Below are 18,618 nucleotides of genomic sequence, written 5' to 3' on the forward strand. Positions count from 1 at the left end.
TCTTAGTACATTGTGATCAAATGTGGATTTACATTATTGCTGAGAGTTGATCAGCATCAAAAGAGTAATTATCTGACTGTAACTGGCCAATATCTTGGTGAGAAAATTTAATATTAAAAAAATTGGTTTAGAACCTAATGAGTCTTGGAGTTACAAAATACAAATTGAAAACACAGCAACCTATTCCATTCATGGGTTCTTCAATTACTCACCTTTCTTTTAACAAGTGATTTCTACTTTAGAATTTCATGTACTTGCAGTGAAATAAAAGAAACTGCAAGCAATAAAAATTATAAAACCCAAGCCAGAGTTTAAAACTGGATCTTCAACATAATAAATTTTGCTGAATTAACAAATATTGTACCTACCTGAGCTTTGGAGCAGACATTTTATATAACAGTTGCACTTAGAAGAAAAGAATTCTTAGGTTGATTTTTTTGTGTTGTTTGTTATGAAATGTAATAGAAGATTTTTAAATAATTAACACTGAGAATTTAGTTTCTATGTTATTTATTACAAGTGCTTATCTTTTCAAGCCTCATTGTACAATTTCTTCATTAACTTATTCTGGGTTTTATATAAATCGCATAACTTTATGAAAAACAAAAAGTGATATGTAAATTTAAAGATATTTTAAAATTAAAGATAATACCACTACCAAATTACAGTAAATACTTTTTACAAGATGGTTATTTGTAAAAAGGTGTTGTGACAGTGCAAAATTAAACTTTACATTTGTACAAAACCTTTTTTGTTAGTTCATTACAGATAAGTCAGTTTTTTCTTTTTTTGGAACAGTTGCTAGTTTTAAAATGAATTGCTCAAAGATTTGCTCAGCATTCCAATAATCATTATTTTATTCTCAAAATTAAAATAACTCAACAAACTGAAGCATAAAGAAAATTATACAAAAACTTTAAAACACATTTGTACTTAGTAATTTGGCTAAAAAATTTTAATAACAAGTTTAAAAAATATTCCTGAATCAGAGTAATAAACTAAAATGTGGAAGAAAACCAAGCTTTAGTGTTACATGTATTTTTCTTTAAAGGATGATTGTTAACCTACTATTGATCAATTAAACTATTTTGTTTGTTAACATCATGATGTCATAATATTTTAAAATTATTAAAACTTCATAGTTATAAATAACTTGCTTTTAGATTATGCTGAAATTATTCTTTTAAGACCTTTCAAAACAATCCCTTCTTCAATGGTACTATAGTGACACTTTTGTTATCAGCACTCATCTTTTCTTTTTCCTGTTTAGCCTACGGTAACTACCGTTTAGATAATTCTTCAGAGGATGAATGAGGATGATATGTATGAGTGTAAATGAAGTGTAGTCTTGTACATTCTCAGTTCGACCATTCTTGAGATGTGTGGTTAATTGAAACCCAACCACCAAAGAACACCAGTATCCACGATCTAGTATTCAAATCCATGTAAAAATATCTGGCTTTACTAGGACTTGAACGCTGTAACTCTCGACTTCCAAATCAGCTGATTTGGGAAGACGCGTTAACCACTAGACCAACCCGTGACACTTTTGTTATCAGCACTCATCTAAGTAATGTTTAGAAACCCCTGAAGAGTATGGTGAAATAATATAAATATGATTATGTTATGTTTGTTCTGTTAATTGTTATTATCTAACTATTTTAAAATTTTATGTTCAAGTGCATTGAGATCTTGGTGTTTATATGTCATAAAATTTGTACATTGAGGTTAATATCTTCCAGTATGCACCCTGTTTTTATATGGTGATCTCCACATAGGAAGTAACTTTTATTATCACCACAAACAAGACATAAATATGAATTAATAAATACGTAAATATAAATATATTTTTTTCTAGTGTCAGTGATACAAGATGTAAGTAAGTGTCGTTAATCACTGTAGACATAACCACAACATGGAAATTTTATACTTATATAAAAACCATGATATTCGTTCTTAAATAATATGAATTGTGTATATAAACACATTAAATTTGACAAAAATAATATTAAAGAAACATACAACGTAACAGAATATATTCAACTGCCATCTGCAATTGAAGGACATAATTAGCTAATTATTTCTATATAATTTCAAAAAAATTACTCTACAAATTTTATTATTTTATTTTTTAGCAGAGAAGAGATGTGAGAGAATAATCGTCTAAGGAATGAAAACTGCAATGTTATTAAAGATAAATTAAACTACAATGTACAATGTATTTTAAATTGTATCTTTTCTGTTAAATGAATTTATTAAATTTGCAATAATGTTGTAAATACTGAAAAGGTCAATGAATGTGTTCTTTCTTTGCACTGAATGTGCAACAAGAATATTATTTTTCAGAAAATCTGATTTCAGTGGAATGCTTAATTAAATACAGTATTTTTCTGTAGAGCTTGTGTTCATGTAAGTTGTTCCATATGTAGTGTAATTTTTAACATGTAACAGTAACACAGGCAACCAGCACTGTTTGTATGCAGCACAAACATCTAAATATCAAAAATTCCACAATAGTCCAACACCAACTGAACAACTTACTGATTAAACATAACCGACACCTGATATTTTTACAGTGTGTCATATATCAAAGTTTAGACACAATATTGTTATTAGATTTATTGTCCACTTGTTCTACAGAGGAAGGTAACTGATTCATTTCCAGCAGGGTTTCAGAGAAACATCTGAAGAATTTATCTGCACTAGTCTCATTGCTGTAACGACACACTGATAATGACATACCAATACTGCAACAAAGAAATCATAACCAAAATAATACTGAGGAGTAAAATACATTGATTTGTATATAATAACGTTTGATTTATTCAGATTTTGTAAATAGTTCAACTGAAATGTGAAACTATTCAATTGTAATAAGAAGTAATTTAGCATAAAAAACTTCCATAAAATGGATATTTGTATAATAAAATTGTATTATTTAAAATTAATTAAATATTGTCAAAACAAGATACAGTAAATCATGTTATTACTATCATAGTATTTCATTCAAGTTCATTAAAACACAACAAAGTGTCATATGATCCAATATTATAGAAAGGTCTAATAACTAATGCAATTTTTAAATATTTGACACTATTATTAATTTTACTATATCCTGAATAGGTTTTGCTGCCTTCAGCATATTGCTCTTTTCATAAAGTATTGAGTAAAAAATAGGATGGGCAAAAGATATGAATATAAAGTTATATTACATTTTTTATATATCTTTATAGAATATAAATTAAATCGTAAAACTTTCTAATATACAAGATTTTTTTTTATTACCAAATTTTAATATAATGATGTTTATTAATAAAAAATAAATCATCTAAATTCATTAATTTCACCGTGAAGTACTAGATAACACAATTTATACTTTAAAATTTAATGGTGTAAAAATGTTTTTTTTCTTGATAATGATTTTTTTTTCTAGTAGTGAACAGATGAATTCACATTCTTAGGATAAGCAAATTTTTTTGAAATTATACTTTTTTTTCTAAAGATTACTACTGTTAGTTGCTTCTTCAGTGTTACTGTTATGTTGATTCACAGATTAAAAGAATTACCCAAAAATATTTTCAGACATCTGAATGAAAATGCTACATTGTTAAATAACATCTAACAGCCCGCTGTTATCAGTGAAATATTAATAACTGTTTTACCTTGACTTTATCTCATTAATTTGTGTAAATATATAACATATTTATTACTAACATATATTTATAACTTATCAATTATTTATGGTTGCAGGAAAATAGTTATTAAGCAACTTTTTTACATTAGATTTATATATAATTCAGTATTTTAATTCAAACAAAATGCCTTAATTTAATAAATCTAAAGGTAAGAAAATACATTTTATTAATACATTGTATCCTGTATTTCAAAACAATTAGAAGATCTAGCATTACCCAACGTACAATTCTTATTGTTTAACTACTGAACAGGAAACAAATCATAGTTATGCTTCTATACCAGATCAGACAGAGATTAGTATAATCATATAATAATATCTAAAATTATAAAGAAACAAAAAGGAGTGAGAAAAGAGTGATGGTACCCATAGAGGGAACCATACCCTAAGATAATAAAGAACCCCAAACAAAGGTAGCCTAAGGCTCTCTCCAAAACGCAAGATCTGTTTTTTTTTTTTATGTTAATTCCATTGTACTTTAGTTACATCAGAAATTTTGAAAAATGCAGTATTGGATTTTTATTTCAAGGGTTTTTATTTTTAAGTACAAGGGTTAGGCAAATAAATATTTTCTTCCAAAACTCCCAAAAGTAAAGGTTAATAAGAAAAAGTTCATGAAATCAAGGGGGGGGGGGTTTCCAAACAACAAGAGATTAATTGGCCCCCAAAACTTAATGTATAATACACCAATATTTGTACTGTTGTATGATCCATCATGTATCAAACATACTGTTAATTAAGCTCTAATAATATAATAATAATATTAATGATAATTTTTGATGACATTTAGTTGTCATTGTCTCTGATGAAAATTTAAGGTATAATTTCTCTTTGAAACAGGGCACAACAAATCCTGATTTTCATCTATTAAAGAGGCACTGATGTAAGGAATGTTGGTTATCAAAATTCTGTTATTTGAATCTTTATTATCTAAGATGAAATCATCCTTTACCACAAAGTAAATATAATTTCTATTGGTGATCTAATTTCTTATGAAATAGGCATTTGATTCTTGCAATGCATACATGCATTACATGATTTGTTTTAAGCAAAGCTTGAAAAGACTTATTACTTTCTGAACATTCCCATAAAATAGTGTACACTGATTAGAAATACTTCCAAGTAATTTTCCAGATTAACTTTTATCAATCAAAACACTTAACATCAGTAACGCAATTAGTTATCAACACTTTCTGTCTATAGGAAGTGAGATATTAAATTGCAGAAGGTGGATTTGTTTGAAACTGTAGCATATGGATAAACAAAGACTTCTTAAAAGTAAACATATGCTGGAAATGAAAAATTTCTGCGGTCAAAGTGCTTAATCATGGTTGCTAAACGAGAAATTGAGTATATTTCTATTAGTATGACCACATTGCTATACTCACTGGCAAAATTTTCCTGTCAACAAAAATTACCTGGACTTATCCAGCAATTTTTTTAAAGTGTAAATATCACATCGCATGTGTTTTTCATTGTTAATTCATTAGTGTAAAGAATATTAAGATAAATAACTCTTATATGCAAATGTTAATTCCAATCATTTATGCTTATATGAAACAAAACAATCTTAATTTTATATTTCACTTCATATGAAGAAAAAATAAAACAGAATTACATAAACTAAATTTATAACACATTAAAATTGTAATAATAATAATAATAGTAGAATGTGGTATATTAATTTTTAAAAAATCTTAAATTTGAAAAGATCTGTAATAAACAAAATTGCAAACTAACTGTTGAATTTTGTATAAGCCTTATAATGTAATAAAAGTCTTTTGGATCTGTAATATGAAAGATTGTCATATAGATGGCTGAGGAAGATGTAAACAGGATGTCTTAGATTTGAACATGTTAAAGTCTTCCTTAATATTTATATTCAAAAATACCTTTGTTTATTGTTCACCTAATTTTTAAAATAAGTTATACCTAGATGATGTTATATTGTAGAAACAGCCATATCCATCCAAACACATAGGCATCACTCCTCCACCAATTAGAGTGTATCCAACTAGACTGGTGGATAATATGAAGTTGCCACCTCCTCCACTAATGAAAATAATAAGTAATGCTTAATAAAAGAATATTTCATAATAAGAACATTAAAGCTAAATATTAATTAAATGCAGCAGTAGGATTTAAACTGTAATTAAGCTTGCATAAAAAATATATTATAATTTTAATTACATATATACATAAATGTACATCCAAGAGAAAATTTAACACCTCTCAGGTTAGGACAAGGGAACTATAGTTTTATATGTATTTAATCTAAGGCAAAAATGTTTGCAGTGGCTAAAGAAAATCTGACCTACTGCTTGATTTAACTTATATCTCATAAATGAACTCAAAAAGTTTCCTCAGATATACATACAAATTTAGCCTGTTCAGTTTTATGTTTGTTGATTGCTTTAAGCAAGTTTTAGGTACTGAATTTGAAAGGTAATCTTAAAAATAACCGGTATTCTAATTAGATCTAATTCCAGAAATCTTACTTTCACTGATAACTGACAAAATCTGTAATCAAATCGATTAAAATTTTGAGGCATTATTCAATTTAGTTTTTTAAATGGATCTATTGAAACTCAAATTACTTTATTCTATACTTTTTCATTTTTTATGCTTTTAGACATCATAATTCTAACATAAACTCAAAAGTAAATAGTACATGCTGTTGGCTTTATTATAAACTCAGTGTTATAAGTAAATATTAAAGTGAACTTATATGAATTTTTATTAACATTTTTAAAAATTTATTATGAAAGTAATAAATATGGTTGCAACAATATAAGGTTCCAATAAGGTGTAAAAGTAAATAAATTGGCTGTCCAAAAGAAATATAACAACATTGCAAGCCTCTCTTAACCCCTTTACTTCCTGTATTTTTCTGCTTAACAATTATGAACGATTCAATCTAAACATTAGAAATAGGATAACTACCAAAAGATCAATAAACAAAGTGCATAAAAAACATAGTTCAATATTTAAGCATTGTGTTCCTAATATCAGTACGAGAATAAAAGGTCCTGTAAAAATACATCTGGAAGTGTCCTTTTAGACACTTCCAAATCTGGCTGTCTGCCTGACTTGTGTATATAAGTAGAAATTTACACCTCAGAACAGATTGAGCTATTTTAATGAAATTTAGTACAGCATTTTAAAGTATTATTTTCTATGATCTAAATTATTGATATAGCTAAAGAATTATTAGTGTTAGAAAGTAAATTGTTTACTACAAAAAATTTTAACTATTTACAAAACAACATGTTTTTTACAAACATGTTGTTTTTTACAAAACAACAGTTTGACTGTTCAAACTTCAAACAGTCAAGTTGCAATGGAAATCATTAATTTTTACCTCTTCCACAATTTGATCAGGTTAATAAATTTATTCAAGAAGTTGATATTACTCAAATAATACTAAACTTGAGATGTTATCTCTTCCAGTTAGTAAAAAATACTTTGGTCAGTTTTTTCTTTCTTGTTTTTTATAAATTTCTTTGTAAATTTTTGGATTGTTTCTTTACAAGATTGTAAACAATTTTATAAAATTAGAATCGTTGTTAGTTACAACACATTATAATTACTGTGTTTGTATTATTGTGATTACTTTTTAAGTTTGACATTGTTATTTTTCAAGAAGATAAGAGAAATGCATATATCATGAAACGGCTGACATACATTTAATATATAGCAAACCAAATTTATCTGTTGAAGAAATAGTCTGTCTTCATTTCAAAGCTAACTTAGAATGTAAACAGGCCTATCAGTAAAATTTTTATCAAACCATCAGCAATTGTGTGTTACTGGTACATTTGATCCACTGACAAATTATTATGGGTATCTCTATACCTGAATTAGAGTAACAAGATTTTGAATAAAATTCAAGAGATTCAGGATTTTCATGCCAAAGAAAATACTGGATAGTACTTTCACGCATTGCATACTCATAAGGAAGCTATTCATGGCCATCACACCAAGTGAAATATTCTTCACATCAGTTGCTGTACCTGTATCACATCAGTGCGCTCAAATTCTCTTACCAGCTCCGATTCTAAAAGAAGATTCTGTCAATGTACCAGCATGGTCACAGTACCATGTTTGTAATATTTTGTCAATGGATTAAGTATAATTTACTCGGGATGGAGTAGAAAATGTCTGTAACTATTATTTCAGTGCAGAAGAAAATCCAAGTACTACTTTTGGAACAAGGTATCAGTATCAGTTTTCTATCAATGTATGTGGGTAGATATGGTGATTGACCTTTACTTTTTGCCTAACAAATTAAGTAAAGAAGCAAACAACAAATTTCTCATAAATGCATTTCAATATAGATTGGAAAATATCTCTCTAGTACTTGTTTAACAAAAATGGATGCAAAATGGAGCTCCTGCACATTTTTCTATTAAAATCAGGCAGTCCCTGAACAACTATTTTTCTTGAATACTGAGTTGGGGTGATGGTCTCACCCGTCCTCCCCACTTTCCAGATTTAAATCTATTGGAATTTTACTAATAGAGATATTTGAATGAACATCATGATGTATGAGTGACCCACTAATAATTGGTCTGGGTAAACTGAGAGTTAAGATAATTAATTGTTTGTAAATAATTAGATTAATATCAGAAATATTTGAATATGTTCAAGTTTCAATGTCAGACAGGGTGAGTGCTTCATTAATGAAAACAAAGGCTCACTCAACATCTACTTCAAATATTTCATAAGGTATGATAATTTGCTTTAGTGAAATATAAAAAGTTTGAAACCTCATGTTCAACATTATTTTATATTTTTAGGTAATTAGTAAGTTCTTTTTTCAATAATAATTAAATTTAAGTTATCTTACAGAGTTTCTATGAAGAAATATTTTCTAAAAAAAAATTAATTTCAACATCCAATGGTTTTTGCTTTATTTTCTGATAACTAGTAATTTTGTTTTTCAATAATAATTAACTTTATATTGTTTTTGTCTAAAATTACCATTTTTTAGTTTTTGAATAATATTAAATATTTGAGTTTGTATTATCACCGGGTTGGTGTAGTGGTGAACTCATTACAAATCAGCTGATTTCAAAGTTGAGAGTTCTGAGGTTTCAAATCCTAGTAAAGGCAGTTACTTTTATACAGATTTTAATACTACATCATAGATGTAGTATTATGTAGTATTCTTTGGTGGTTGGGTTTCAATTAACCACATATCTCAGGAATGGTCAACCTGAGACTGTACAAGACTACACTTCATTTACATTTAGATATATCATCCTAATTTATCCTCGGAAGTGACACCTTACAATGGTTCCAGAGACTAAACAGAAAAAATGATAGTTGATATTATCACATAATGAAAGAAATGAAAACTGGCACAAAATATTTTTGTAATTTTGAGTTAAGATTCTCACTAACATTTTCCATTATACCTATAAGGTAGTTTGAAAACAATTAGTTAAAAAAGTAAGAGCATAATTTTGTTCAAAATGGTAGTTAAATGTTAGCTAGTAAACAAATACTTCCTTACACAATCATAGGATCAAAAATATCAATATCTCAATATTTTTGAAATTTATTAACATACAATTTCCATATTTATTTAATGGAAATTATTAGTTTAATGAGATATGCCACATTTTATAAAAATAGCTCAATTCATTTTGCACATATATTTATTTTTAAAAATATAAACTGTTGGAGACAGATAAAAAAGTGTTTCCAAATCCATGTTTATAGGAACTTTTTATTCTTATAGTGATGTTAGAAACTCACTATTGAAATACTGGATTATCTTCTTTGTATACCCAGTAAACATTTATCAACTACAAAATGCCAATGTGAAACAAATCTGATTTGCCATTGTATGGTAATTTGATTATACTATGAGAAATCAATCAAAGAAAAAAAGTAAAAGGAAAAGCTTAGATACTTTATAGTAATAATAATTTCATATGCTTGCAATAAATTTAATATTTAAATAATTTTCAAATGTAATCCTTATTTGCATAAATTACACACAACATACCTACTGCATTATGTGTGTTGTCTGCCAACAATTAATATATTTATTGTTCTTAATTTATGATTTAATCTCAACACTTTATTTTATTCTCTTTTAATGTTATGATAAGTGGTACATAAACACCAGTGTAAATACAATTTTGAATTATTTTAAAAGCAAGGAAAATTTAAAATACTTCTTGTAAATTTCAGAAATAATAAATTCATTTGATCATATGTATCTACATAATAACTATGCTAATCTGTGCTAAATCATGCAAATCCAAGTATACAATTTTTGATAGACTGGGTATATTGTTGAGATCAAGTTTTTACTAAGCTTATATTACATTGTATATAGTATAATAAGAATCATTTTGTATTTACAGTTATCTTTTTCCTATGGTTTTTTGTACTTTTTAAAGAGATCAATATATTTTTGAGAATTGAAAGTAATGCCTATTTTTTGCATATTTTTAATTTTAATTGTTTTAACATTTAGACTGTATTATAACAAATTGTAACCTATTTTAAATTTTTACACTAATTTATTCTGATGTGTACTGAAATACTTAAAAATACCTTTTATCTTTGGTAAAAATTCCTTACTCTCACTTATCTTTTCTCAATTATCATAATATTTTATTGTATTATATTTTTACAGTATTTATATATTTATAAATTGATTATTTCATTTCAATAATAATCTCTGAATTGGTAAATTAATATAACATATTCTAGAATCATTAGAGAAATTACTAATATTTTTAAAGATTATTTCTCCGAATTGATAATTATTAAAGTTTTTAATCCTACTTAGTAGTTCTTTTTATAATTTTTTCCATAAGGAATTTAACCTAAGACTTGTTGCTTGTTAGTTTTTCAACTGTAACTTGGAATTAGGAATGATTATAAAATATGAGTTTGTTTATAAAAATAAGTGGATTTTTCTATGAATATAGTAGATATAAAAAGGAAGTAAAGAAGGTGTATTAAGAATACAAGAAAAACAAGTGAACATCTTTTTTTTAGAAAACTATAAAACTGCTAATAAAGATTATAAAAATTATATATAGTTTGATACAAAAAACCAATCATTTTAGAGGGATTCAGGAAATGTTTAATATTGTGGCTAATTCAAAGAATTTCTGGTGGACAGAGAATTCATATGCAAGTAGAAAATATAAGTAACAATTTGATAGAAATTTTTGATTTAAAAATAAAATTATTTCCAGAGCATACAATTAATGATTGTTGTTTTTTGGTCTGTTACCCTGAGCTGGATTCTGAAATTACATTGCAGGAATTACAGTATCGTATAGAACCATTGAAAAGAAATTAGGCAACAAGACAGGATCTAATAAAGAATAAATTGATAAAAAGTTTATCCCCTGCCTAGGCTCATTGATATTAAATAAAATTTATAGAAATGATTCTTCACCTTTCCAGTGGATTAAAGTCAATAAATACATAATTAATATTTAAGAAAGAGAATCAAACCAGCTAAAATTGCAGGCCTATTTCTCTGATCAATGCTACAGTTAAGGTATTACTTGTATATGTACATTGAATGCTAGATTATATCAATGGGCAGAAACACACAGGATTTTTTTCCTAAAGAAGATTAGGTTTCAGGAAAGGGAAAGGATCCGAGATGGGGTATTTATTTACAATTCTATAATTAAAGCTCTACTGAAATTAGAAAGGGACAAAATGTATGGAATCTTTATTAGTTTTTAAGAGGGTTTGATTCTATATGCCATGTTGATTTATGGTTAACATTGTTTGATATAAGGATTAGCTCAAAGTTCAATAGATTTATAAAAAGCTGAACAAGAAAGCAACAGTAAAAGTAGAAGGGGGTATAAGATTTAATACGTTAGGTATCACTAGAGATGTCTTACAAGGGGAGGTTTGTACTGTTTTCAATACTTTTAAGATATATGTAATTTAGCTCTATAAGGATAATGACACTCAGGCAATTAGAATTAAAACAAGTAAGGAATTATTCATGTTGCTTTATTACGGATAGATGCTAAATGGATTTAAAACATCTTTTTGAAATATTGTATGTAGAATTCACTTGAGGAAAATATTGGAAAACTGTCATAGTACAGTTGAGAAAAAATGGTGTTATTAAAAATATTGAATGTCTTTGTTATAATAGAGAACTGATGGACACAATTAAAATCTTCCTTACTCATTTGGCTGTACTTTTCTCATCTAATGGAAAATTGGATAACAGTTGAACATTTTGTGTCCAAAAGTAAAGTTGCCATTCTATAAGATTTGAAAATATTTTTAGTTGTAGATATAACACCTGGAAACCTAGAATAATGGAATAATGCTGTTTAATTTATTGATCTCATCTGTAGTGTACTGTTCTGGAGTTTGGCCTCTTCCTTTTGTTGATATTATGGAGTAAACCCAAAACAGATGTTTTAAACTTTCGTTAATTGTATCTGTTAATTCTCTTGTTGCTTACATAGGTGGAGATTTGTCAAGCTCATTTAAAAAAAAAATATTTTTTAAATGAACTATAAAATTGTTGAGCAGATTGTTAGTATAGTCAAAGATAGTATTTTGGGTATGTGTTTTATCAGGTTAATTGAATTATCTGGAGTTAATATGGTTCCATTTAATTGGGCTAAGTCTCTTTCTAATTCCTTGCATAGTTATTGGAGTTCAAGAGCTCTGGAAACACAGAACTTGAATTTGTTGAACCACAGTTTTAATGATTTAATACAGATACATTTTGTAACAACCTGGACAGAGAGAGGTTAGTTTCATATTTAACTCATATTATAGTAATAATGCCTTCAATAGTGGATAACATATAACTTTTTTTAAAAATATATATATAAATAAGGGAAGATTAATAACAAAGATAAGACTAGCTTCAGCAAACTAATCTACCGTATATATACAAAATAATAAATATAAATTTGGGTATGAGACTTTCTATAGATTGTCATTAAGGTTCTCCAGATGATCATGTGCATGTTAGATTGCTCTTCACTCGATTCAGTAAGGAAGAAATTTTTAAGAAAATATACAGATAGCTCAGACTCCTAGTTGAATGTGGTTATCAATGAAAAAAATTGGATTTCAATTAACCATACATCTCTGGTGTGGTCAGTCTGAGTGTACAAGACTACACCTCACTTATACATCATAAGCATAGGGCACAGCTGTCTAAGGGCCTCGAATCTAGAAAGCAGCATGAGATATCTGGAGACTATATTCATAAGAATAAATAATATATATATATATATATATTGAAAAAATTAACTCTATTTTTACTTCCTTGTACGGAGTAAAGGAAGTATAGTAACTACAAAAAACTTAGGTTTACAGATTTCAATGGAAATATCCATTTTGATCATCCCTGAATCCATTTTGACTAGTTTCAGTGTGATCTCTGTACGTATGTACCTTGCGTAACTCAAAAACAATTAGCCGTAGGACATTGAAATTTTGAATTTGGGACTGATGTAATATCTGGTTGTGCATCTTCTTTTTTGATTGCAATTGACTGGCCCAAAAAAGCCCAAACCCCCGAAAAATTTGAATTTTGGATATTTACTTAACTGCAGTAATAAGCCTCATTGAGAGCTTTTCTACAATATATCTCATAAATGGTACTTATTTTCATTGGTTCCAGAGTTATAGCCAAATAGAATTTTAATTAATGAAATATTTGGATCTTACAAGGGGAAGGCACATTGGTTCAAATCTGACTTCATTTTCATTTTTTTTAATTTAAATGTACTGATGTATTAATAATTATTAACCTCTGATTGTAAAAAAAAAAACAATAAATTTTAATTCAATGCAATAAATACTATATAATAAATAATAATTTACAATAAATAAATAAATTCAATTTACAATACATAATAACAATAAATAATATTTCAATAATAACAATAAAAAAAAAATTTGAAAAAAATCAGAAGTTATTAGTGAAATAATATTTTATGTACTTTTCATTTTTTTAAATGTGTATATGCAGTTTAATAGGAATGCAAGGAAGTCATGTAGTGTCCACATCAGATTTTTAATTTTACAATATATTCTCTTTAGGTATTAATGAGTATTGTAATTAAATAGTTAAGAATTAATATATATGCATAAAATATAGGCATAAATTTATTGAACAAACATAAACATTCGTTTATGATTTTATAAAGATAAATCTGTGTTGGAACTTAGCTGAGGATTTTTATATTTTATGTTACTAGCATTTTGATTTTATTTATTTTATAATGTGACTAGGCCAAATTTTATTTTTGATTGCTTTATTTATTGCAAGTGTTACTCTTTTATTTAGTTTTCCTTTATTGTTTATCATTTTATTAAATAGATTTAATATAAAATTCTTTCTGTATGAACACTTATGTAAAAAACACAATAAATAAAAACTAATAATAATATTTTCCATCATTGCATTTCTATTTCCATCATTTGAATTTGCACATAAATTAGAAACAAAATCTTACAGGAAAAATTTTCTATAAAAGAAATTAAAATTAAAAATAGAAACATTATTGTACAAATGCTATTCAATTATGTAATTTAGGAAAATTTGAAATTACTTCAAGAATTAGTTATTATTGCTTAAACAAAAAAGTAAATACAATTTTCTTTACACATTATTGAAAATACTTCAATAATGTAACAATTATTGAAAAAAGATCAATAATCACAAAGATCTGGCAAGGTCGAGGTGGTGTAGAAAAGACACAGCTACTGGATCTCTTATGAGGAAATCCAAGCTAGTTATTTTTGGAAGGTTTTATGTAATGAAAAACATTTTAAACATTTTTCCATTAGTTACTTCTTGTCACTTCATATTTGTTAAAAAAATTATTAAAAAAATGGAAATATTTGTTTAAAAACAAATTTTCAGATATGTATTTGTAATGTATAGATAGATATATATGTGTAGATATATATTTGAGAATGTACAAGACTACACTTCATTCACACTCATACATATCATCCTCATTCATCCTCTGAAGTATTATCTAAACGGTAGTTACCGGAGGCTAAACAGGAAAAAGAAAGAAATATATATATTTGTAAAAATTTTTTTTTTAGATTAAAATGGCTTAAAAATTATTGACATCAAATAGTATATCTGACATTTTATAAAAATTAAAAATGAACTGAAGACATTTTGTGAATTTAATTTTTTAACATGAGAACAAATTAAAATATAAATTTGAAACTGCAGATTTTTTTCAAAAAGATTTATATGTACTTGTCATTCAAAATAATGAATGACAATTATTATTATTATTTTGAATTTATGAGGGTCAAATAAAAATAATAGAAATAAAGTATGTAGTGTTAAAATAAGGAGCTGGCAAGTGGATGTCGTGGTTTTTTAAAATATTCATTTCATCCTTGCAGTTTCTGTATTTCTTATAATTATTAAAGTTTATCTTTGTTTCTTTTATATAAAAAAAATTAAAATAATATAATTTAAAATATTATTTTGACCGTACTGATCAGATGATAGCTTAAAAAAATAATTACCTAATGGAAAGTGATCACACTGCATGTGGTATATATGGAAGGAAGACAAATCTAGTATTAATATTTATTTTCATTCTGCCAAATTTATTATTTCATTAAAAAAAATTTTTCTTCAAACAAACATTTTTAGATACATTATGATACGGAGATAAATTGCGAAATATGATAGTTCATCATGACAAGTGATATATTAATGAGTCATACAAGTTCTTTATAGGAATTGGCTCAGATTTAGTGAAAAATTGTTTTTCCCATACTGTGATGAACATTTTAAAAATGTTAAGCATAAATTATATTACCTTGATATTAATGATTAAAAAAATTAAAATTTCACGCAGCAGAATTTAGAGATTAATTGTAAATTAAATTTCAAACTATTACCTTTTAAAATAACTTGGATCAGTGAAAAGTTGTGGCATAGGTATACTGTTCTCCATAGCCACACACTGCAGTCCAAATAAATGCCTATCACAGCCAGCGTTATTTTCAGCATCTTTCAGTAATTTTACATGTCTCTTGATTGCCAATTTTAAGAGTGAAGCTTTCTCTGTAGCCTGTAATAAAACTACCTAATGTTAACATTTTATATAGCCTTAAAATAAATTAAGATCTTTTAAAGTGATTTCATGCAATTCTAATAAAGAACTTGTAACATGTGTAATCCAGTAATCCACATACTGAAGATGTGAGAAAAATATTGCTGTATATATATATATATATATATATATCAGGATTCACAAAATGCAGAGAATGTTGCCAGAGGTAAGTTGTATTACTTTTTCCATTTATCATTTCACTGGCTGAATGCCATTCCATTACGTTCTGTGTTAATCTTTTAATATTGACATAGTTATTAAGGCCTACATCCTTAGTTATCAGTGTTAGTTCGGATATTTATGTCTGTCTTCATTTTCCAATAAAATTATTACCCATTACATCCCTCTATTACCACACAGCTAAGCCTGCCTTGATTTCTTATTATATGACCAACCAATTTATTAATCTTTTAACAGCATTCTATGGCTAATTTCTCTTATATCCTGTTCATCTTAATACTAATTTATTTTATATTTTACAAACTGTCAAATTTTTAACACCCTCCTGTAATACCATGTTTCAAATTCAATTCTTCTTTTTTCTATTTTTCCCTATTGTATATTATATGCTACCATAAACTGCTATAACTCAAATATTTAAAAAATACCTTTCTAATTCTTAGATCTACATTTGTTACCACCAGACATCTTTTCTGTATGACAAGTCTCCTTGCTTGTGCCAGTTTGGTTTTGATCTCACCTCATAATGATATATGGTTCTACTATTTAAAAACAAAACTCTGCTACTTCTTATATAATATGATCACCTTTTTTAAATTTAGCTTCTAAAATAATTTATTCACTTTTCTGTTCTACGTCCTATATCCTTATTCATTATTATTCCTATGCTTGCACTTGTCATTTGTTGACTATACCAACAACTCTCAAAATACTCCATGATCCTAAATAAAATAATTTCTATAATAATCCTATAGTTTTATAACTAAAAAACATCTTTGGTTATAAATTATATTATTACGTCTAACTACAAAAAATAACAAAGAATAATTTTTAAATTCATAGGTATTAGCTGAAATATAGAATAATAATTAGATTAGAAGCAAACAGAAAAAAATTTACGTGAAAGCATAATTTTAATTTTAAATATTTTCTAGTCATAAAAAGTCTGAAAAACTCAACATTCAGCTGGATTATTCAAGCACCACACACATCAATTACTGTTGCTTTGTTCGTAAATCATGTCTTAAAGCCAGGTGATATTTTTTTAAGCAACATTTTTCATATAATTTATATTCATGAAAGAAAACTTTTCATCAATTTTTATTACACAATGAAGATATCCACAACTTCAGGATGAAGAGATCCAATCATTATAAATTATTTTAGATTTATAAATCTAAATTAAAATAAGATGTCACTCCATAACTTGTAAAAGAAATCCAAGTAGAAATCTGTTTAACCTTATTTTTACAATGGTTATTCAATTACTTTTGTAAATTATTAATTTATTCACAACTAATCTGATATTATGTTCTAATCTGATTACAGAAATCAATTTAATTTTAAAAAAATAAAATTTTATGGTGCTTTTGGGTATTTCATAAAAAGTACACTAGGAAATTATTTATTAGTCGTGAACCAGCCTTGTAGTAACTAAAAATACAGTCAAAAGTGGATTTTTTGAGGTAATAAATGATAAGAATCCAACCTAAAGTTTTATTAAAAATATTCCTGGTTTGACATTAAAGAATGCAGATGTGGTATTGTTTAATCTCTTCCTAGACTGAATAGGTAAAATAAACAAGACTATCATTTTTGTGATTCAGCTTAGAATTTTCAGTAATCATTTAATAGCTAAGGATACATTTTTTGAGGAGATCCAAGATGGTAAATTATGTCAACAATCCAAGTTTGTAGGTTTTAGTCCTGAGATGAGATATTCTAAAATGAAGGATTCAAATTATTGATCTGTTGATTAAAATTTCTGATTTGATAGGTCAGTTTCTGTATCTTAAAGAAAATGAACTTGTCTGGAAAAAAAATCAGATTAGGAATTTATGAAGATCCTATTAGATTAAGGTACAAAATCTGAGGGTGTACATTCAGCCTTTAAGCTTTCAAACTAAAACATTCCTCCTCAGATCTAAACTAATCTGCTTCAAAATGAAATAAAATATTAAACAAAAGCATTTTGAAAATAATTAATTTTTCATTACATTTTTTGTTTCATCTACCATAGCTTTAACCCAATTAACAGCCTCATTAGTGCAAGAACGATGCGTCTCAGTCCTGCCCCTGTAATAACTTCTTGTGTTAGCAGTCTCATAACAAGGTACTGGTCTGCAAATTTAAATGAAAAAATAAATAATAAATATACCAATTTATATATTTTTCTACACTAAACTTTGTAAAATAGTGGTAAAAACTATATCTAAGTATCAAATATAAGTTATTATTCACATTTTTATATATCACTGTCCTCAAGTGATGTCACTGGAAAAAGGTCATATCTGTTCTATTTCTCTTAGAGTTCTTACAAATATATTCTCTCATAGCATCATATTAGTATTTTCTGCAAGAAGGAATAACAAAGTTTTTAAATCTACTTCAGAGAAATACATCTTTTTTCTGAAAACATGAATACAGTCATCATTGCTATACTCCTGATTTTGATGAAAGAACACAATAAAGAACATATTGCTGAGATTTACCAGTAGTAAAAGATATAGCAGCAGGAGTAGTTAGTTGATGTTACTGTTAAAAATGAAGTTGAATAAAATATATTCTGAAACTTATTCCAATAGAAAAAAATCAAAAAGAAAAATACTTGTT

At 26.6% G+C, this 18,618-nt stretch overlaps 1 protein-coding gene across 9 annotated transcripts in view; it reads right to left on the bottom strand.

The window, feature by feature from the left end:
- Positions 1-2,164: 2,164 nt before the first annotated feature.
- The window catches only part of CROT (Carnitine O-octanoyltransferase), a 46,746-nt gene continuing 30,292 nt past the window's right edge, over positions 2,165-18,618 (bottom strand). For all 9 annotated transcript variants that reach the window (XM_075355380.1, XM_075355379.1, XM_075355375.1 and 6 more), the window contains 4 exons: positions 18,003-18,126; positions 15,611-15,783; positions 5,627-5,746; positions 2,165-2,747 (listed from right to left, as the gene is read on the bottom strand). In XM_075355380.1, the coding sequence (XP_075211495.1) occupies positions 2,588-2,747; positions 5,627-5,746; positions 15,611-15,783; positions 18,003-18,126 (577 nt within the window). In that variant the 3' untranslated portion in view covers positions 2,165-2,587. The remainder of the gene's footprint in view (positions 2,748-5,626; positions 5,747-15,610; positions 15,784-18,002; positions 18,127-18,618) is intronic.

This window comes from Lycorma delicatula, chromosome 2, assembly GCF_047948215.1.
Source record: "Lycorma delicatula isolate Av1 chromosome 2, ASM4794821v1, whole genome shotgun sequence".
NCBI classification, from domain to species: Eukaryota; Metazoa; Arthropoda; class Insecta; order Hemiptera; family Fulgoridae; genus Lycorma; species Lycorma delicatula.